The 16,786-nt window shown below is 42.2% G+C and overlaps 1 protein-coding gene across 2 annotated transcripts; it reads left to right on the forward strand.

Annotated features, from left to right (window-relative positions):
- Nucleotides 1-11,507: 11,507 nt before the first annotated feature.
- Nucleotides 11,508-16,373, forward strand: C10H1orf162 (chromosome 10 C1orf162 homolog). 2 transcript variants are annotated; one of them, XM_059136708.1, is made up of 7 exons: nt 11,509-11,646; nt 13,607-13,682; nt 14,477-14,543; nt 15,021-15,115; nt 15,389-15,456; nt 15,857-15,961; nt 16,070-16,373. In XM_059136708.1, the coding sequence occupies exons 2-7, from the start codon at nt 13,646-13,648 to the stop codon at nt 16,130-16,132; spliced, it is 435 nt and encodes a 144-aa protein (XP_058992691.1). In that variant the 5' UTR covers nt 11,509-11,646; nt 13,607-13,645; the 3' UTR covers nt 16,133-16,373. The 2 variants fall into 2 exon arrangements, with proteins under 2 accessions (XP_058992692.1, XP_058992691.1); XM_059136709.1 differs by lacking the exon at nt 15,021-15,115 and having other exon boundaries at nt 11,508-11,646.
- Nucleotides 16,374-16,786: the final 413 nt, after the last annotated feature.

A 16,786-nucleotide genomic window follows, 5' to 3' on the forward strand; every position in this document is an offset into this window, starting at 1 on the left:
ATTGTGGGAAAGCTAATGTAAAAGAGGAACATTTTTAAATCTAAGTTACTCAAGTGAAATACAAATAGGAGTTATATTAGGGTCCTTAAATGTTCTGCTTAGCAGTTAGATTTTGTTCTGAGGACCGGGGAGCAGAGGAATGACAACTAGATTTTTGTTTCAGAAAAGGTACTGTCAACAGAAGACGACAGTTTGGGGAGAGGCAGAGCTTGCTCAGCGGCAGGATCATTCTAGCCAAAAGACATTGAAGACCTCAACTGAAGGCCTTGTCAGTGTGGTTGGAAAGAAGGTAATTGAGAAACACTAAAGGCAACGTTAATGGGACTTGAGTGTGCAGATAATGGAAGGAAGGAACAATCAATGTGAGTTACAGCTTTCTTGGAGAAGTTATAGCCTGAAAGGGAAGAGAATGGGAGGCACTGTTACTCACCGTGACTCAGGAAAGAATGTAAGTAAGTATAGAGCCATGAAAAAATATCAGTGTTTTTGAAATGGTAGAGGATTACACAAAAAAAGGAATAGCCAGTTATTGGAGGAAAACCAGGAGAGAGCAGTGTCAAAAAATCAAGACCGTGGAGAGTTCTGTGTCAGAAGAGCCACTTTTTCAGGGAGATTAAGAGGACTCAAAGTGCGCATTAGAGTTAATAGCAGAAAGTCTCTGGTGGCCCATATTAGAGTAGGTTTGGTTGAATAGCAGGGCAAAAGATAGATTACGGTTGTGGTAAAGGATTGAGAAGCAGTGAGGAAATAGATCTACATAGAATAATTTTCAGAACATTACTCACCCTCACTTGTATTGTCTACACCCCTGTTGGATTCCTTAAAGACATCTCAAATGTAAGTTAAAAATAGATCTCTTAGTCTCCACCCCCACCCTGCTCTTCCTAAGTCTTCTCTATCCCATAATGGCACCACCTTTCACCTAAGTTGGCCAGCCCAAAAAACTAGGAGTCTACCTTAGTCCTTCTCACTGTTCGTTTTTTTTTTGTTGTTGTTGTTGTTGTTTTTTCTTAAGATTTTACTTATGAGAGTGAGCAGTCGCAAGCAGGGGATAGGGGGAGGTGGAGGAAAGCAGACGAAGCCAACTCCCTGTTGAGCAGGGAGCCTGAAAATGATAATGTGGGGCTCGATTCCAGGATCCTGGGATCATGACCTGAGCCAAAGGCAGATGCTTAGTCAGTTGAGTCACCCAGGAGCCCCAGGCTTTCACTTTACCCAGTCCATCAGCAAGTCTTGTTTACTTCTACTCAAAAATTATCACAAATATGTCCACTCCTACCACTGCCTAATCCAAGCTGCCATGTTTCACTTGGACTACTACAATTCTCTGTCGTACACTTGCATCCTTTTAACAATTCTCTGCAGCCAAAGTGAGCTTTATAAAATGTAAGTTGAATCCTATCACTACCCTGCCTAAAACTATGTAATGCTCTATCACATTTAGAATAAAATCTGATCCTTATCTTATTTACAAGGTACTGTATGATCTGGTCCCTAGCAATGTCTCTGACCTCATGACCACCACTCTCCCTATTGATTCTGCTTTGGCCACCCTTTCTTTGCTGTTTCTCACACATCTGAACTGTTCCAGTTTGAACGCTTTGCACAAACTCCAAGCTTCCCAGACAGGTTGCCACAGATGGCTAATATGCCGGAGATACTACTTAATATGTGGGGCAGGGGGGCTGACCCTCAGGCCAACGATTTCAGGCTGAGAACAGTTTCATCTGGGGCTTCTCATCAGGCCATTTGGTCTGAGCAGAGTCTAAGAACAGGCCCCACAGTGCCCAGAACCAGAGAACCGGATGACCAACGTCTTGCATTCAGCAACACTGACACATTGCCAAGAGAGGGTTTTCCCACCTGGACATAAGCAATGGTGCCCAGTTGTAGAGCACGTGCTGCTTCTCTTGGGCCAGGGGCCATGGATGTGCTAGAGGAATTTGTTTACCTGTGCCCAAGCAGTATGATGTCAACCCAAAGAGGAGGTGATAAGCCAAGCAGGAGTCCTAGAGGCAAAACTCCAGACCCCGGCTCCAAATCTCTACTTCCAAATTATCAGAAATGTATTTCTATGCGGTAGATGTGGTTTGGGACCTACCAACCGGCTGCATGGTGACTGGCTGGCTGGGCAATCTGCAGATGAGAGTATCATGATTATTTCTTAAGTATGTGATATGAAAAAGTCCAGTTGAATTTGAAGTATTTTTGTATGAGCAAAAGAAATCAATTACATTGTTAGTGAAAAAAGGGAAATGTTAGATTCTTTTGTTGTAAGTTTTATACTGAGCAAAACAAATTATTTTCAATGATAAATAATAATCTGAAGACCATTCTAGTCAAGTCAATCACCCTAATTCGGTGGTTATTCTTAACATCCCTCATGGTAAGATAACCCAGAAATGTTTCCTGATGTGATTAAATATAAAGTAGACAATGTCTCCTATGATGTAATCTAGCCAAAAATAATGAACTTGAATCTGTCAAGGCTTAAGATGTAAATTCCAGTTTCCAGGAACTACAGGAGATAGAGGAACAAGATAAATGACATTAAAGGAAGTAATTAAATTAAGGATTATGTTTCTCCATGTATTAGGTCTTAAGTGTTTTCCATTAAAGTTTTTTGATGTTCTCTGTTAAGGTCTGGTACCTCTTTTATAACATTTATTCTAAAAACTCTTTATTCTTTATTAGTATTATAAAATGTACCTTGCTTATATTTTCTATTTGTTGTTGAAGAAATAAAATTAAGATGTGGATTCCTGGAACTTTGTTGGTTGGGGTTAAAATGCAATTGAAATTCAAAATCTTGTAACATTTGCTTCCGGTAACGGTAGATTAGGTAACTCAGACTGTGCAACTGAAGAAATTTTTTAACATCTGAGTGAGATATAATACATATCTTAAGAATATTAAAGCACTGGGGCGCCTGGGTGGCTCAGTGGGTTAAAGCCTCTGCCTTCAGCTCAGGTCGTGATCCCAGGATCCTGGGATCGAACCCCGCATTGGGCTCTCTGCTCAGCAGGGAGCCTGCTTCCTCCTCTCTCTCTCTGCCTGCTTCTCTGCCTACTTGTAATCTCCGTCTGTCAAATAAATAAATTTAATTTAATTTAAAAAGTTAAAAAAAATATATTAAAGCACTAAGAGTTAATGAAATATCATCAGGCCAAGGACCGAAAGACAGTGGAAGTTCAGAGAGGTGAGATTAGCACTCGGGCCCACATATGCCCTGGAAGCATTTGCCAATCTGAGAGAGATGGCCAGAAGACTAAACTATTCTTTCGGTGACTTCACAGACTAGTGGCTATTCTCAGAGAAATGAAGGATGGAGTCAAGGACCCACTGAGGAGGGGAACCGAGTAAACATCACCACTTCCCACCACCACCAACACACATACAGTCAGCTGTACTTGGAAATAAAGGTGAAGACCAAAAAACCAGCCCTTCCATGGCCAGTGCCCTGCTGTGAGTGGATAACTCCATGAACACTCAGCCTTGAACTTGGATTAAGGTGATCCCAGATTGCTGGTGGCGCCAGGTTCCTGGCAAAAGCAATACAAGAAACCTGGTTTGGAGGAATAAAACGTGACCCTACTCTTATATTTCTACGAATGATTTTTCAAACCCAATTTTACAGTAAAATATAATCAGATGATTAGAAGATAAGATACTGTAAGCAAAAACTAAATATTAAGCCATAAACTAAATATGCTTATTGTATTAAAGCAGATAAAAGTCAAGTTTGAAAATGTTGACAGAACTGAGCATACATTTAAAGAAACAGAAAATTTGAAGAATATAAATTCTAGAACTGAAAAAAATATATAGAAAAATTAGCTCAGTTGGCTCTTGTCAATAGCAGATTAGACCATGGTGAAAGGAGCAATTATGAACTGGAAATAACTTAGAATATCTAGAAGGAAGGAGAGAGACAAAAAAAAAAAAAAAGAGAGAGAGAGAGAAATACCAAATGGACAGTAGGAGAGAAGATACAACAAGGTCTAATATGCAGTTGGAATCCCCAAAGAAAATGAAGGAGAGGCAATACTTAAAAGAGCTCACAGCCAGAAAATCATGACACGAAGTGGTCGATATATGGAGAGGAAATAACCAACCAGGATTCCATGGCATTAAAATATCTTTTAAGAATGGAAGAGAAATAAAAATTTTGAAAGAACTAAATGAGTTAACAACCAGCAGCACTTCACTGAAACACTAAAAGGTATCCTTAAGACAAGGAAAATGATCCCATAGAAAATGCCAGAAACGGGAAAAGGAAGAAAAACAGCTGTTAAATACATGAGTAGAGGGGTGCCTGGGTGGCTCAGTGGGTTAAGCCTCTGCCTTCGGCTCAGGTCATGATCTCAAGGTCCTGGGATCGAGTCCCGCATGGGGATCTCTGCTCAGCGGGGAGCCTGCTTCCTCCTCTCTCTCTCTCTGCCTGCCTCTCTGCCTACTTGTGATCTCATTCTGTCAAATAAATAAATAAAATCTTTAAAAAAAGAATACGTGAGTAGACCTAAGATAAGTGTAAAGATAAGCTCTTGGGAGATTAAAATATTTTTATGTAGAAGTAGACAAATTCATAATCACATCCATGACTAAAAAATTAGTAAACAGTTAGGATATAGAATTTGGACAGAACAACAAACTGTACTTAATAGAGACATACAGAATGCTACTGCCAATAACCACAGGCTACACATTCTTCTCAAGTACATATGAAATAGCATTCAAAGGGCCCCTGGATGGCTCAGAGTCACTTAAGCCGCTGACTCCTGGTTTCGGCTCAGGTCGTGATCTCAGGGTTGTGATACCGAGCCCTGTGTAGGGGGGCTCCACGGAGTGCAGAGTCTGCTTGAGATTATCTTTCCCTCTCTCTTTCCCTCCTTGTCAAGCTCTCTCTCTCTCACTCAAATAGATAAACAAATCTGGTGGAAAAAAAAAGATAGTATATAAAAATTGACCATGTAATATTGTATAATGCATGCTTCAACAGATTTTGAAGGATTGAAATCATGCATAGTATTTTTTGTTGATCACAGAGCAGTTGTGCTTAAAAATTAACCAAATGATAAGGAAATCAATGTGTATTTTGAAATTAGGAAATACATTTCTAAGCAATCCATGCCTCAAAGAAGAAATTAGAAACTATTGTGAAATGAATGACAAAAAACAGAAGATACAGAGGTGCAAGGAGTACGAAATCTGGCCCCAAACTTCCTGAAGTCGGGTTTGTGGTTAGAGAATCCTCAAAAGTTGTTTTGTTTTTCTCTTTCTCCTCTGCCCAGAGCCAAGACTGGAATAAACCAGCGTGACAGGCAGAGTTCTACAGTGCCCCCCCAGTGTCTTCCCTGGTGTTACCCCAGTAAAATCCCTTGCCCTGAGCACTGATGGACTCTGTGACTTGCATCTAATGATACAATATATCAAAGGTGATATGTTGCCACTCCCTCCATTGGGTTATTTTATGTGGCACAGGTGATGAGAAGTCACTCCCACTGCTACATTACACTGTAGACCACCATCCTGGCAGCCTGGCAAGACTCTCCTGCTGGCCTCAAAGAAGCAGACTGGCATGTTGTGAACTACCTATGAAAAGGGCCACAGGTGGGGAACGACAGGCAGCTTCTAGGACCCGAGGGCTAACCCCAGCACACAGGCAGTAAGAAGCTAGAGCCCCTCAGTCGCACAGCCGAAAGGAGAAGAATTCATGCAAAAAATGGAGTTTGGAAGTAGATCTTCTAGTCAAGCCTCTGATGAAACCAAGGCCCCAGCCAGTGCCCTCACTGCACTCTGATAAGACCCTAAGCAGAGAACCCTGGTAAGCAGTACCAAAGCCTCTAACTCACAGACACTGAGAGATAATAAATGTGTACTCTTTTAGGCTTCAGAATGTGTGATCATTTGTTATGCTGCTGTTGAAAGCTAGTACAAGGATCCTTAACATGTCCATCTGTGGCTTTTTTCCTAATCCACCCACTGTGGTTCTCCTTTCAGAGGGTCTGATGCAATCCACCCCCCAACTCCCGCCTTGGTGCAGGCTTTAGATTCGGTTTCCTGATCTCATGCACATGGCCTTTCGACCCTAACTCTGAGTCAACAAAAATTAGCAGCTGTTCCCAGAGCAAACCCCAGCTCCAGCTCTCACTCAATATGCTTCCTTTGTACTTTTGAGGATTCCCAGCATCCAGTTCAGCCACGCATTTCTCAATTCTGGTGTTTAAAATGTTTCATCAGCATTGGTTGGTGTTCTTTGACAAGAGGATCTCTTTAAAGATCCAGTCTGTTCTATGTCCTGGGATTCGTGTTCACCGTTCAACCCACTGAAGTCTTATTCTCTGCCACTGCCACACCCTAAGCTGTGTTCACAGAAAGGGGTCATCATGATCCCTTCATTTCCAGATCCAGTCCACTCTTTCCAGTCCTCATGTTACTGGGTCTCCCTCTTGGCAGCATCTGGTGCTGTTGGCCACAGCTTTCCTTCCTTCCTTTTCTTCCTGGCTTCTAATAGCTTGTGTTCGCTGTCACTGCTTCCTCTCAGTTTCCTTAGCTGACAGCTGTCTGCCTCCCTCTAAATATTGGTGTTTCTCAGGGTTCTGGCCTATGAATTTTTATTCCCACTCTACAGGCTACATGGACAGACTTAGCCATTCCCATGGCTTTTACTATCACTTGTATGCAGCTGACTTCCTCACTTCTAACTCAAATCGTGTTAGGCAGGATGGGTTAGGTTAAGGGAGATCAGAAACTATCCCCAAATCTTTGTGTAATGTGGAAATGCTTATTTCTTGCTCATAAAGAATCCACCACAGGTCCAGGTGGCCCTCCGGAGAAACTATCCTCTATATGATGACGCAGTGATCCAGCTTCAAGAGCCTGCAACCTTACCTTCTCACCACAAATCTCCGTGACCACCCTGCAGAAGGGGTCAGAAGAGGTCTTACTTCAGTGATTAAATGCTTCAACTCAAAGGGAATAACTCACTTTCATTCATAGTCTTTTGGCCACAAGAAGTCACATAGCAACCCCCCCCCCCCCCCAAATCACAGGCGAGGCTTTGGGCCAGAAGGAGAAGAGAATTGATTGTGGGCAAGAACTAGGACTGTCTATCACACAAATCTAGAGCTCTTTTATGAGCGCTAGATCTGTGTGTCCTGTTACCCTTGCCACATTTCTGCCTGAATGTTGCACAAGCACCCTGAAGTCAATGTGTCAAAGAGTAAACACATTATTTGTCCAATTCTACATCACTTCTATATTGGCACTAACTAGTCAGTGATAACGATGCAGAAATCTGGGAGCTACCCTGAGCTCCTCTCTCCCATACCCTCCTCTTACAAGTAGTAAATGACTAGATTCATCACCTCTCTTCCCCATCTCTTCTTTGTCATGGCCACTGCCTCTGGTCAGACCTCTGCAATGGTAAAGGATTTGCTCCCCCCTGCCTGGCCCCTCCCCAGGCCCTCCTATGTTCTGTTGCCTAAACCCATTGTGACCATGTCACTCTTCAGCCATCTCTCGTAAGATTTGTTTAGAGTCCTCCATTACCTGGTCTTTTCCTTCCTCCAGCCTTTTCTCTTCCATTCCCCATCCCCACCTGACCTTCATTCCCCACTGCACCAGCCATGGAAAAAAAACTTGCATTTCTTGGACTGTAACTAACATGACAAAGCATGTTTTACTCGTGCAATCCCTCTGCCTGGAATACGCTTCCTTCCTCTGCCTGTCTAGAAAATGTGATTCATCTTTCAAGACACAACTCATACATCATCTCCTCTATGGTGCTTCTCGGGACACTCAGTCTCCCTCCTTATTGTGTAAGCTCAGCCCTTTCTCCATTGGGTCCCACTCTTCTGGTGCAGATATCAGCATTTCATCTACAATATTTCATTATGCTGTTTACTCCATAACTTGGCAATGCATGTGGGTCATAGAAGGTTCTCAGTAAATGTTGAATTAATTAATTAATTGTCACTCTAAGTCTTGAGCTACTACTGTTTCCCTCTCTGGCTCTTCTTCATCTTTCAGCCCTTTGGTAACATCTTTGATCTTTTGCCCTTCCTTGTTTTTGTTTCCACTCCTAGATATCTCTCAAATTCACTTACATCTCGGCACAAAAACAGGCACATAGATCAATGGAGAATAGAGAACCCAAAAATGGACCCTCAACTCTAAGGTCTACTAATCTTCAATAAAGCAGGAAAGAATGTCCAATGGAAAAAAGACAATGTCTTTGGTAAATGGTGGGAAAATTGGACAGCCACATGCAGAAGAATGAAACTGGACCACTTTCTTATACCATACATAAAAATAGACTCTAAAAGGATGAAAGACCTAATTGTGAGACAGGAATCCATCAAAATCCTAGAAGAGAGCACAGGCAGCAACCACTGTAACCTCAGCTGCAACAACTTCTTGCTAGACACATCTCCAAAGCAAGGGAAACCAAGGCAAGAAATGAACCACTGGGACTTCAAGATAAGAAGGTTCTGCACAGCAAAGGAAACAGTCAACAAAACCAAAAGACATAGTGAAATAAGTCAATTGGAGAAAGACAACTATCATATGATCTCCCTGATATGAGGAAGTGGAGATGCATCATGGGAGCTTAAGGGGGAAGGAGAAGAATAAGTGAAACAAGATGGGATTGGGAGGGAGACAAACCATAAGTGACTCTTAATCTCACAAAACAAACTGAGGATTGCTGCAGCGAGGGGGGTTGGGGGGTTATGGACATTGGGGAGGGTATGTGCTATGGTGAGTGCTGTCAAATGTGTAAACCTGGCGATTCACGGACCTGTACCCCTGGGGATAAAAATATATTTTATGTTTATAAAAAATAAAAAAATGTTTTAAAAAAGACAACAGACAGAATGGGAGAAGATAATTGCAAATGACATATCAGATAAAAGGCTAGTACCCTTTATCTTTACAGATTATAAAGAACTATAAAGAACTTATCAAACTCAACACCCAAAGAACAAATAATCCAATCAAGAGATGGGCAGAAGACATGAACAGACATCCAAATGGCTAACAGACACATGAAAAAGTGCTCAACATCACTTGGTAGCCGGGAAATACAAATCAAAACCACATTGAGATATCACCTCACACCAGTCAGAATGGCTAAAATTAACAAGTCAGGAAATGACAGGTGTTGTTGTAGATACGGAGAAAGTATAAACCCTCTTATGCTTTTGGTAAGAATTCAATCTGGCACAGCCACTCTGGAAAATAGTATGGAGGTTTCTCAAAAAGTTGAAAGTAGAGCTACCCCAAAGATACAAATCTAGTGATCTGAAGGGGCACCTGCATGCCATTGTTTATAGCAGCAATGTCCACAATAGCCAAACTATGGGAAGAGCCCAGATGTCCATTGCCAGATGAAGAGATAAAGATGTGGTATATATACACAAGAGGCTACTACTCAGCCTTCACAAAAATGAAATCTTGCCATTTGCAATGATGTAGATGGAAATACAGGGTATTACGCTAAGTAAAGTAGGTCAATCAGAGAAAGAATTATACAGTCTCACCGATATGTGGAATTTAAGAAACAAAATAGGATCATAGGGGAAGGGAGGGAAAAATAAGACAAAATTAGGGGGACAAGCCATAAGAGACTCTTAATCATACAATACAACTGAGGGTCGCTGGAGGGGAGGATGATGGGGGATGGGGTGACTGGGTGATGGACGACAGTAAGGAGGACACGTGATATAATGAGCACTGAGTTATTATGTAAGACTGATGAATCACTGAACTCTATCTCTGAAACTAATAATACACTAAATGTTAAACAATTGAATTTAATACATTTTAAAAATGCTCCACTCTTGAACCATGCTGATCTCTAGGAAAACATCTCCTGAGTCCCAGCAATCAGTCCCCGCCCTGGGGTACCCTATGTGGTTCCTTTCTGCTCCCTCTGTCCAAAACCCATCCATGCTCTAGAGCCCCAGCTATGGGTCCACCAGCATGCAGCCTTGCCTGATTTCACTAGCTCTACAAGCTCTGCCAGCTCTTCCTTTTCCCTTGCCTGTTGAGTTGCTCTGCCCTCTGCCTGAAACTGTCTTTCTGGGGCTCTCTGCCTGCCCAGCTTTTTCCCATCCTCTGGTTCTCAGTGTCTGCTCCTTGGACAGACCATCCCTGCTCCTCCATCTATCTAAAGACCTCCCACCATTTAATCTGCTTCTGTCCCTCATGGCCCTTAACACAATCTGTAATGTCTGTTGTTTTCTTGTTTTTGATTTCTCTTCTCAATTAGACAATAGGCCCCATGAGAAAATTTTCTGCTTTGTTCTCTGAAATATCCATAGCACCTAATTCACACACAGTTTATTTAGCAAGTGTATGTATTAATATTTTAAATCTTTTTTTCAAATTTAGAATGTTTCTTATTTTCAAATACCACATAAAAAAATAACATGCCTTTCTTGATTAAGAGATCCAGAGGGAGTAATTCCAAGTTAAAGGTGTTTTTACTCTATTTCAATAGTTTCTTTTAGTTGCTGAGAGGAAAATCTAACAAGGATTATCCAATCTGTTCCTCTGATAACTTTGGCCTCATAAGAATTCTTGCTTTATTTTTCATTAACTCCACAAATTACAAATTCTTTTGTAAAAAGAATAATAATTTCGGGGATTATTTTCTTTTGTCAAACTTCTTGAATCCTTAAATATCAGATTTTCACTCTCAAGGTTTTCTTACAGAGCCAAACACAAAACACAGTGGAGTGACCAGAACTTCTATGGTGTTCTTAGAAATTACTGTGTGCCAAATTTCTTAAATATCTGTGAATATGTATTAGTGAATCTTTCATAAATTCTCTTTTGGATAATATTTCTAAATCCATATGTTTATTTTTCTAAATTCTAAATCCATCCTCCCTTTACTTTTCACTACTTCTTTTAAGATGCAGAGTACTTTATTAACATTATTTTATGGATAAATATTTACAAAGAAATGACTCACCATCACCCTAAAGGGATTGCCCATAACTTTTTTTTTTTTTAAGATTTTATTTATTTATCTTGAGAGAGAGAGAGCACCACACGGGCTCAATCTCATGACCCTGAGAACATGACCTGAGTCAAAATCAAGAGTCAGATGCTTAACTGACTGAGCCACTCAGGCACCCTCAGTGATCTCCATAACTCCTAGCACGCTTCATGTCTGCCCAGCTAGTACCTTACGCTTGACTCTGCTTGACCCTGCTCTTTGTCCCTCCTTATCAACCTCATCTCTCTGGTTAGAACAAGTGATATTTGAAGGTGCTTGATGACAATGATAATGCCATATTGCTGGGAACTCCACCTTATCTTGCATGGTAGTTAAGTGCTTAATTAGAAATACACTTGTCTTAACCCTTACGTTCTTGTGTTCATGTGTCAAAAGATATAAGAGAAGCTGTTCATGGGATTAAAAAATAATTAAAACATATATATATATATAATGTTGGGCTCAAAGGGGAAGTCTGACCTCAAGTTTAGACAAGATCTTTGCAACACACAGCTTGATGGGGTAGTAGCAGTAAATCATGATTTCGTCATCTCTGAAAAGTAGGAGTAGTCACGGAAGCAAGTGAAAAGTTCAGTCTTAGACAACGGGCATCTTATGACCGGACTTTTTCTTAGAAGGTAAATGCATTTACCCCATGCTTTTAATCTAGATGAAATAATTATTCATGCAAGGGAAATGTCATCTAATTTCTAGTGGTTTCTATCTCTTTTTTTCCTCTTTAACTTTATTCGGTGGGGAAAGGGTTGTATTTGAGTGGCTGCACGTAGCTAGTGGATTTTGTGGCAACTGGTAAGAGTCTCCCAGTACTGGACAAAATGTGCAAAAGTATATATAGTGCTGTTTCTATTTTAATTTATGCTCTGTCAAATGTTTGGGGCGTTGTTTTCAAATGGAAATGTGTTTCCTGCTTTTCTTGGCCTGGATCTGTAAGTATTTATTTTCCTGCTGCTCTGTGTGATGGTTTTGTCTTTCAATATGAGGTGGCCCCCAAAATTTTAAAGGTGGCTGTGGTGGCATTTCTTTGGGATGGTTGTAAACTCAGAGCCACTTATTTGAAAATTAAGACTTTACAGAAACCTACAATCGTCTCATCTCCTATGTCCCCAATGGTGAAGTTTAATATAAATTCATAGCATAAGATCATGCTCTTTTTAGGGCAAACACATATTTCAATATTTTAAAAAATAGTCTCTATTTTATGGTGCTCTACAAAGAGCATTGTTGACTTTTAAATTAGAAAAGGAGCAAAAATGCTAGAAAAATTGTTACCACTGATGATTCTGCTGCAGATGATGGGCTTCCTAGTCTTGTGTCTCAGAATTCTCACCAGATTTCCCTGTTGGCACTTTACCTTATATTATATTATTTGGTCAAGTCTAACGCACTTATTATTATTGCTGTTGTAAGAGGTAAATGGCGATTAGTTATCCTTCTCCCGACCCTCCCCATGTCCAAGGACTTGGAAATTGATTCACTTTTGAAAGCTGAATAAATAAACACAAAAAATAGGTGACATTTATAATCTAAATAAATTACCTTAAAATACAGCAGGTATAGACAGAGCCAAAAATTCTTATCATGGGTGTGCCTAAATATGAAGTCAAACTGTGGTTTCCTAAAATGTCTTTGTCCTGTTATTTAAATAAAAGTGGAGACCATTTTTATCAGCAAAGAAACTGGTTAAGCGAGCTATAGTATATAGCTATAACTGAAACACTTATGGTCGCTAAAAATGCTTATAGAAAGTTTTGAATGTCATAGGAGGGATGTTTATGATAAAGAAAAAACTTAAAAACAACAACAGAAAAGGACATATGAAGTCTCAACTAGCTTTTAGGAAATGCATGGAAGATGAACTAAAAAGAAATACTCCAAAATTATTAATATAATAATCAATAGTAGGATTTCAGGTGATTTTACTCTGTTTCTCTTAGGTACTTTACACTTTTTAGTACAAATAAATAAGAGGGAAAATACAGAAAACTTAACGTAAAAAGTAGAACCGTAGCCCAGATAAGGACACTGACACTCTTGAAAAGATAATACTTGAACAGAATAAAAATTCTGAAACAGCCTAGAGAAAGGGCCTTCACAAGAAAGACGGTCAAAGCTTACCCAGCTGCCAGTGAGGAGTGAAGCAAATACATTAGACCTCTATGACATTCAGTATTAAAATCATCCATTCATCTTCTCCCATACTCAGTTCAATTCAATGTTTGCCAAGCAAAACTGTGGTTTTAAATGGCTCTCCCATGTGTTCTGATAGAATGCACTGGTGACACCAACACGTTCCTTATGTCATTTCAGTTTATACATCAGTCTCCTGGGAGTTAGTTGGTATGAGTCAGTTCTGGACCCATCAGTCATTCTGGTTGAATTTTAGCCCTGCTAAAATCAGATTTCTAGACCTGCAAAGCTGAGGACTGTTGGCTGAGGTATAATAACCACACCATGTAAAGTCCATGACCACTGTCCTCACTAGAACACCCACCATGATTAGCCTCTCTCTCATGGATACTGCTCTGGTAACAAAATCACAGCCTCAGAGTTCAGCCCTCTGCTACCTTTCCTTTCTAGCTTTCAAAGAGGAACATTTTTTATTCTCGGGAAGACAGCATGGGAGGATGGAGTTCCAAACCTGAACCCAAAAATGGTAAGTCCAGGGCAGAAACCATTACCTGCCTCACTACTGAGTTAACATGGACTGGATTAACCAGTAATGATACTGAAGAGCTGAATGGGACAACATTTCTGAGGTTGGAAGAATCAAATTTTACCCAATGCCAAGAAGAGTGTCAAGGGGAACCAGGGAGAACAGTCTATCCTCCCAAGTTGAGTAAAGGGCGTCTGTGTGCTCAGTATAAGACCAGCTGGGTAGCTTAGGGCAAGGTAGTTCACTTCCCTCTACTGGCCCCCTATTTATGACTCTGGCCTTGCGAGAACTCACTGTGGCTGCCTTTGACTAGACACTGTTAAAAGCCACCCGCAAACAAAGGAACCACTAAAAAAAGGCAGTAGTTTCCAAGGTCAAGTTCCCCAAAACTTTGGGAAATGCTAGTTTTGGGTTTTGCTTTTGGTTCTCTACTCCCTGGCCTTGACATTGTCTGCTTATGTCCGAGGAAGCACATTTCCCTGGGGTCTATTAAATCTTGGAGGGAGGGACAGGAGATGTGTTTATTTGTCAAAGGGGCACACGGGGCTGCAGAAACGTGAGGCTCCTCTTTCATGGGTGTAGCTGTTTGTTTTTTAAGTTTTTAAGTGAAAGTTCTACTTTTGTTAAAGGATCCAGGACATGAAACACCGTTCTCTCCTTTTACAGAGTGGGACTCTCCATTGTTTATGTCCCCTGGGGGCTTGGATAGGGTGGGGCACCTGGGGACTTAATTTAAGCTGGAAAGATTCACGAGATGTGGCAGATGCACTAAGTCCCTTCGCATTCTCTCACAGACAAACCAAGTGTCAGCACCACAGCTCCGACAATTGCCTCCACACACTGCTCCCAGGAGCCCACCAAGTAAGCGAGCCATTCTCCCACCCATCTCATCTTGCACTACATGGCATTGGATTTTGTGCTGACGGCCCTGCCTGATGGGACTTGGGAGGGCGGGCTGGGGAAAAGGGACCAGAAACAGTTGAAAAAAAAAAAAAATCGGTTTTTTATATTTAGAGTGTGGTTCTTAACCCGGAGTGCCCCAGGGAGGGAGATCCCTCAGGAGATCCATGAATCCCCTCAGCTCGTCGACAAACTGTGTGTACGGGCGGGCTTGTGAAGATTTTTGAGGGGGACAAGAGCTCATGATTTGCACTGAGGTTTCAGAGAGTTCTGGAACCCCAAAGCAGAAAGTTGAAAAGCAGTGGGTAAAAGTCACCTAGCCAGCATGAAAGCTATTTTAGGGATCGACCCACAGGCAGGAACGGTGACCCTCTGGCCTTTAGCAGAGGCCTTCAGAAAGCCCAGCTGGTCATCTGCTCCCTTTCTTTGCCAAAACAGCGTACAGCATTTGGTCTTGGCCTTTTTTGTGGGGGTCCTGCTAACACTGCTGCTGCTGGTCCTTGTCTTCCTCATCGTGAAGAGCTACAGGAAATGTAAGCGGTCTCCGAGAGATGGGACGGCTCTTCTGGCTCTGACATTGAGAATTAGTCTCGGTGTTAGCTCTGAGGGGGAGTAAAACCTTGGTAGTGCACCCTCTCCACAGACTGGGGAACTGATCCCCTTGGCTTCTGTCCCTGCCCTCCCTACCCCTCCACTTTTGCCACCTCCAACACCCACCTCGCCCCCCAGCCTGCAGAGAGGGTCTTCCCATTCCTCCACGCCCCGCTGGTGAGACTTGTTCCTCTCTTTCCTGGCCCCTGTGGCAGGCCACTCCAGTCCCTGGGCCCGGGATCCTCCCTTGGACAGTCACTCCAGCCGTGATCCTCCGGCCAAGGTAAGATGATCACACTGTTTAGGGGACCCTGGGCACGTGCATCTTCTGATCTCTTTGATCCTTTATGACCACAGCCTCCAAGTGGCTTCTACAGAGACCATGGCTTTTATTTTTTTTTATTATTATTTTTTTAAAAACTGTTTCCTTTTTTTAAAAAATATTTTATTTGACAGAGATCACAAGTAGGCAGAGAGGCAGGTAGAGAGAGAGGGGGAAGCAAGCTCCCTGCAGAGCAGAGAGCCCATGTGGGGGCTCGATCCCAGGACCCTGGGATCATGAACTGAGCTGAAGGCAGAGGCTTTAACCCACTGAGCCACCCAGGCCCCCGAGACCCTGGCTTTTAAAGAGACACTGCCCTCCAAACTGAACTCAGTCGTTCCTCCTCCTTCTTCCTCTGCAGCTTTCATCCCCAGAGGAAGCACTTACCTATGCTAGCGTAGCTTTCAAAATCTTGGAAGAGAAGAGTGAACACCTGACGGAGAAACATTCTGCACCCTCGGACAAGGTTGTCTATGCTCCAGTCAAAGGGACAGACTCCCCCTACCTTTCCAGTGAGGCTTGATGTCTGTCCCGCTTACTCTCGGCTCTGTCTTTATTCATCACTTTCCCTTAGGACAAATTCTGGACCAAAGCATGGTCTGGTTGGAGCTGTTTGGGTGGGATCTGGAAATGTTAGCTGGCAGTTTTGAAGACCGAGGGGGAGTGTTGGCCTGAGAAGACACTGCCAGCCCTCCTGCTTGGATGGACAGCCTCTTAGCCCTTTGAGGGCTGAGACGGCCTCCCTGGTCCTCTTCCAGAGTGTGTGGTACAGAGCTCAGCGCACAAAGGGTGCTCACTTGGTGCCACTGAACAGCTTGGGAGAAGCCAGCCAAATGGGCAAGTGAGCAGGATTTCCAAATAAAACCAACCAGTCTGCAGTGCTGGCTCCTCCGGTATCATTTATTTGTCTGGTCCTATCACATCCAGAGATCCAGAACTCCTCCATAGCCAGAAGCCAAACAGAGAGGATGGTACCCCAGAACAAGCTCAGGACTGATCAGGGCTCCGGCCTCAATCTCGGCCCCAGCTAGCTGCATTCTTTTGGTAAGTGTAGTTGCTTCCTCGTGAAAACAGAACTAATAACGTTTACCTGTTAGTTTGAGAATAAGGAAGATGTACCATCTTCTATGGTACTTTGTACATCCCAAGAGTTTTAAACAAATATAAGTTCCACATGTACAAAGCAATGTTCACATGTGGATGTCCACCTCTTTGATATAGCATAAAAGATATGCAAAGTGATGTTATATGGGAACAAAAAATTTAAATGTGAACCCCCCCCCAAATCCTA

The sequence above is a fragment of the Mustela lutreola genome, chromosome 10 (genome assembly GCF_030435805.1).
Source record: "Mustela lutreola isolate mMusLut2 chromosome 10, mMusLut2.pri, whole genome shotgun sequence".
In the NCBI taxonomy this organism is placed as follows: domain Eukaryota; kingdom Metazoa; phylum Chordata; class Mammalia; order Carnivora; family Mustelidae; genus Mustela; species Mustela lutreola.

Bases quoted from the DNA above. Each gene is read 5' to 3' on its own strand.
- C10H1orf162 (XM_059136708.1), top strand. From the start codon at position 13,646: ATGGGAGGATGGAGTTCCAAACCTGAACCCAAAAATG. The intron at 15,116-15,388 runs GTAAGCGGTCTC...CCCCTGTGGCAG, and splicing joins CGTGAAGAGCTACAGGAAAT to GCCACTCCAGTCCCTGGGCC. The intron at 15,457-15,856 runs GTAAGATGATCA...CTTCCTCTGCAG, and splicing joins GCCGTGATCCTCCGGCCAAG to CTTTCATCCCCAGAGGAAGC.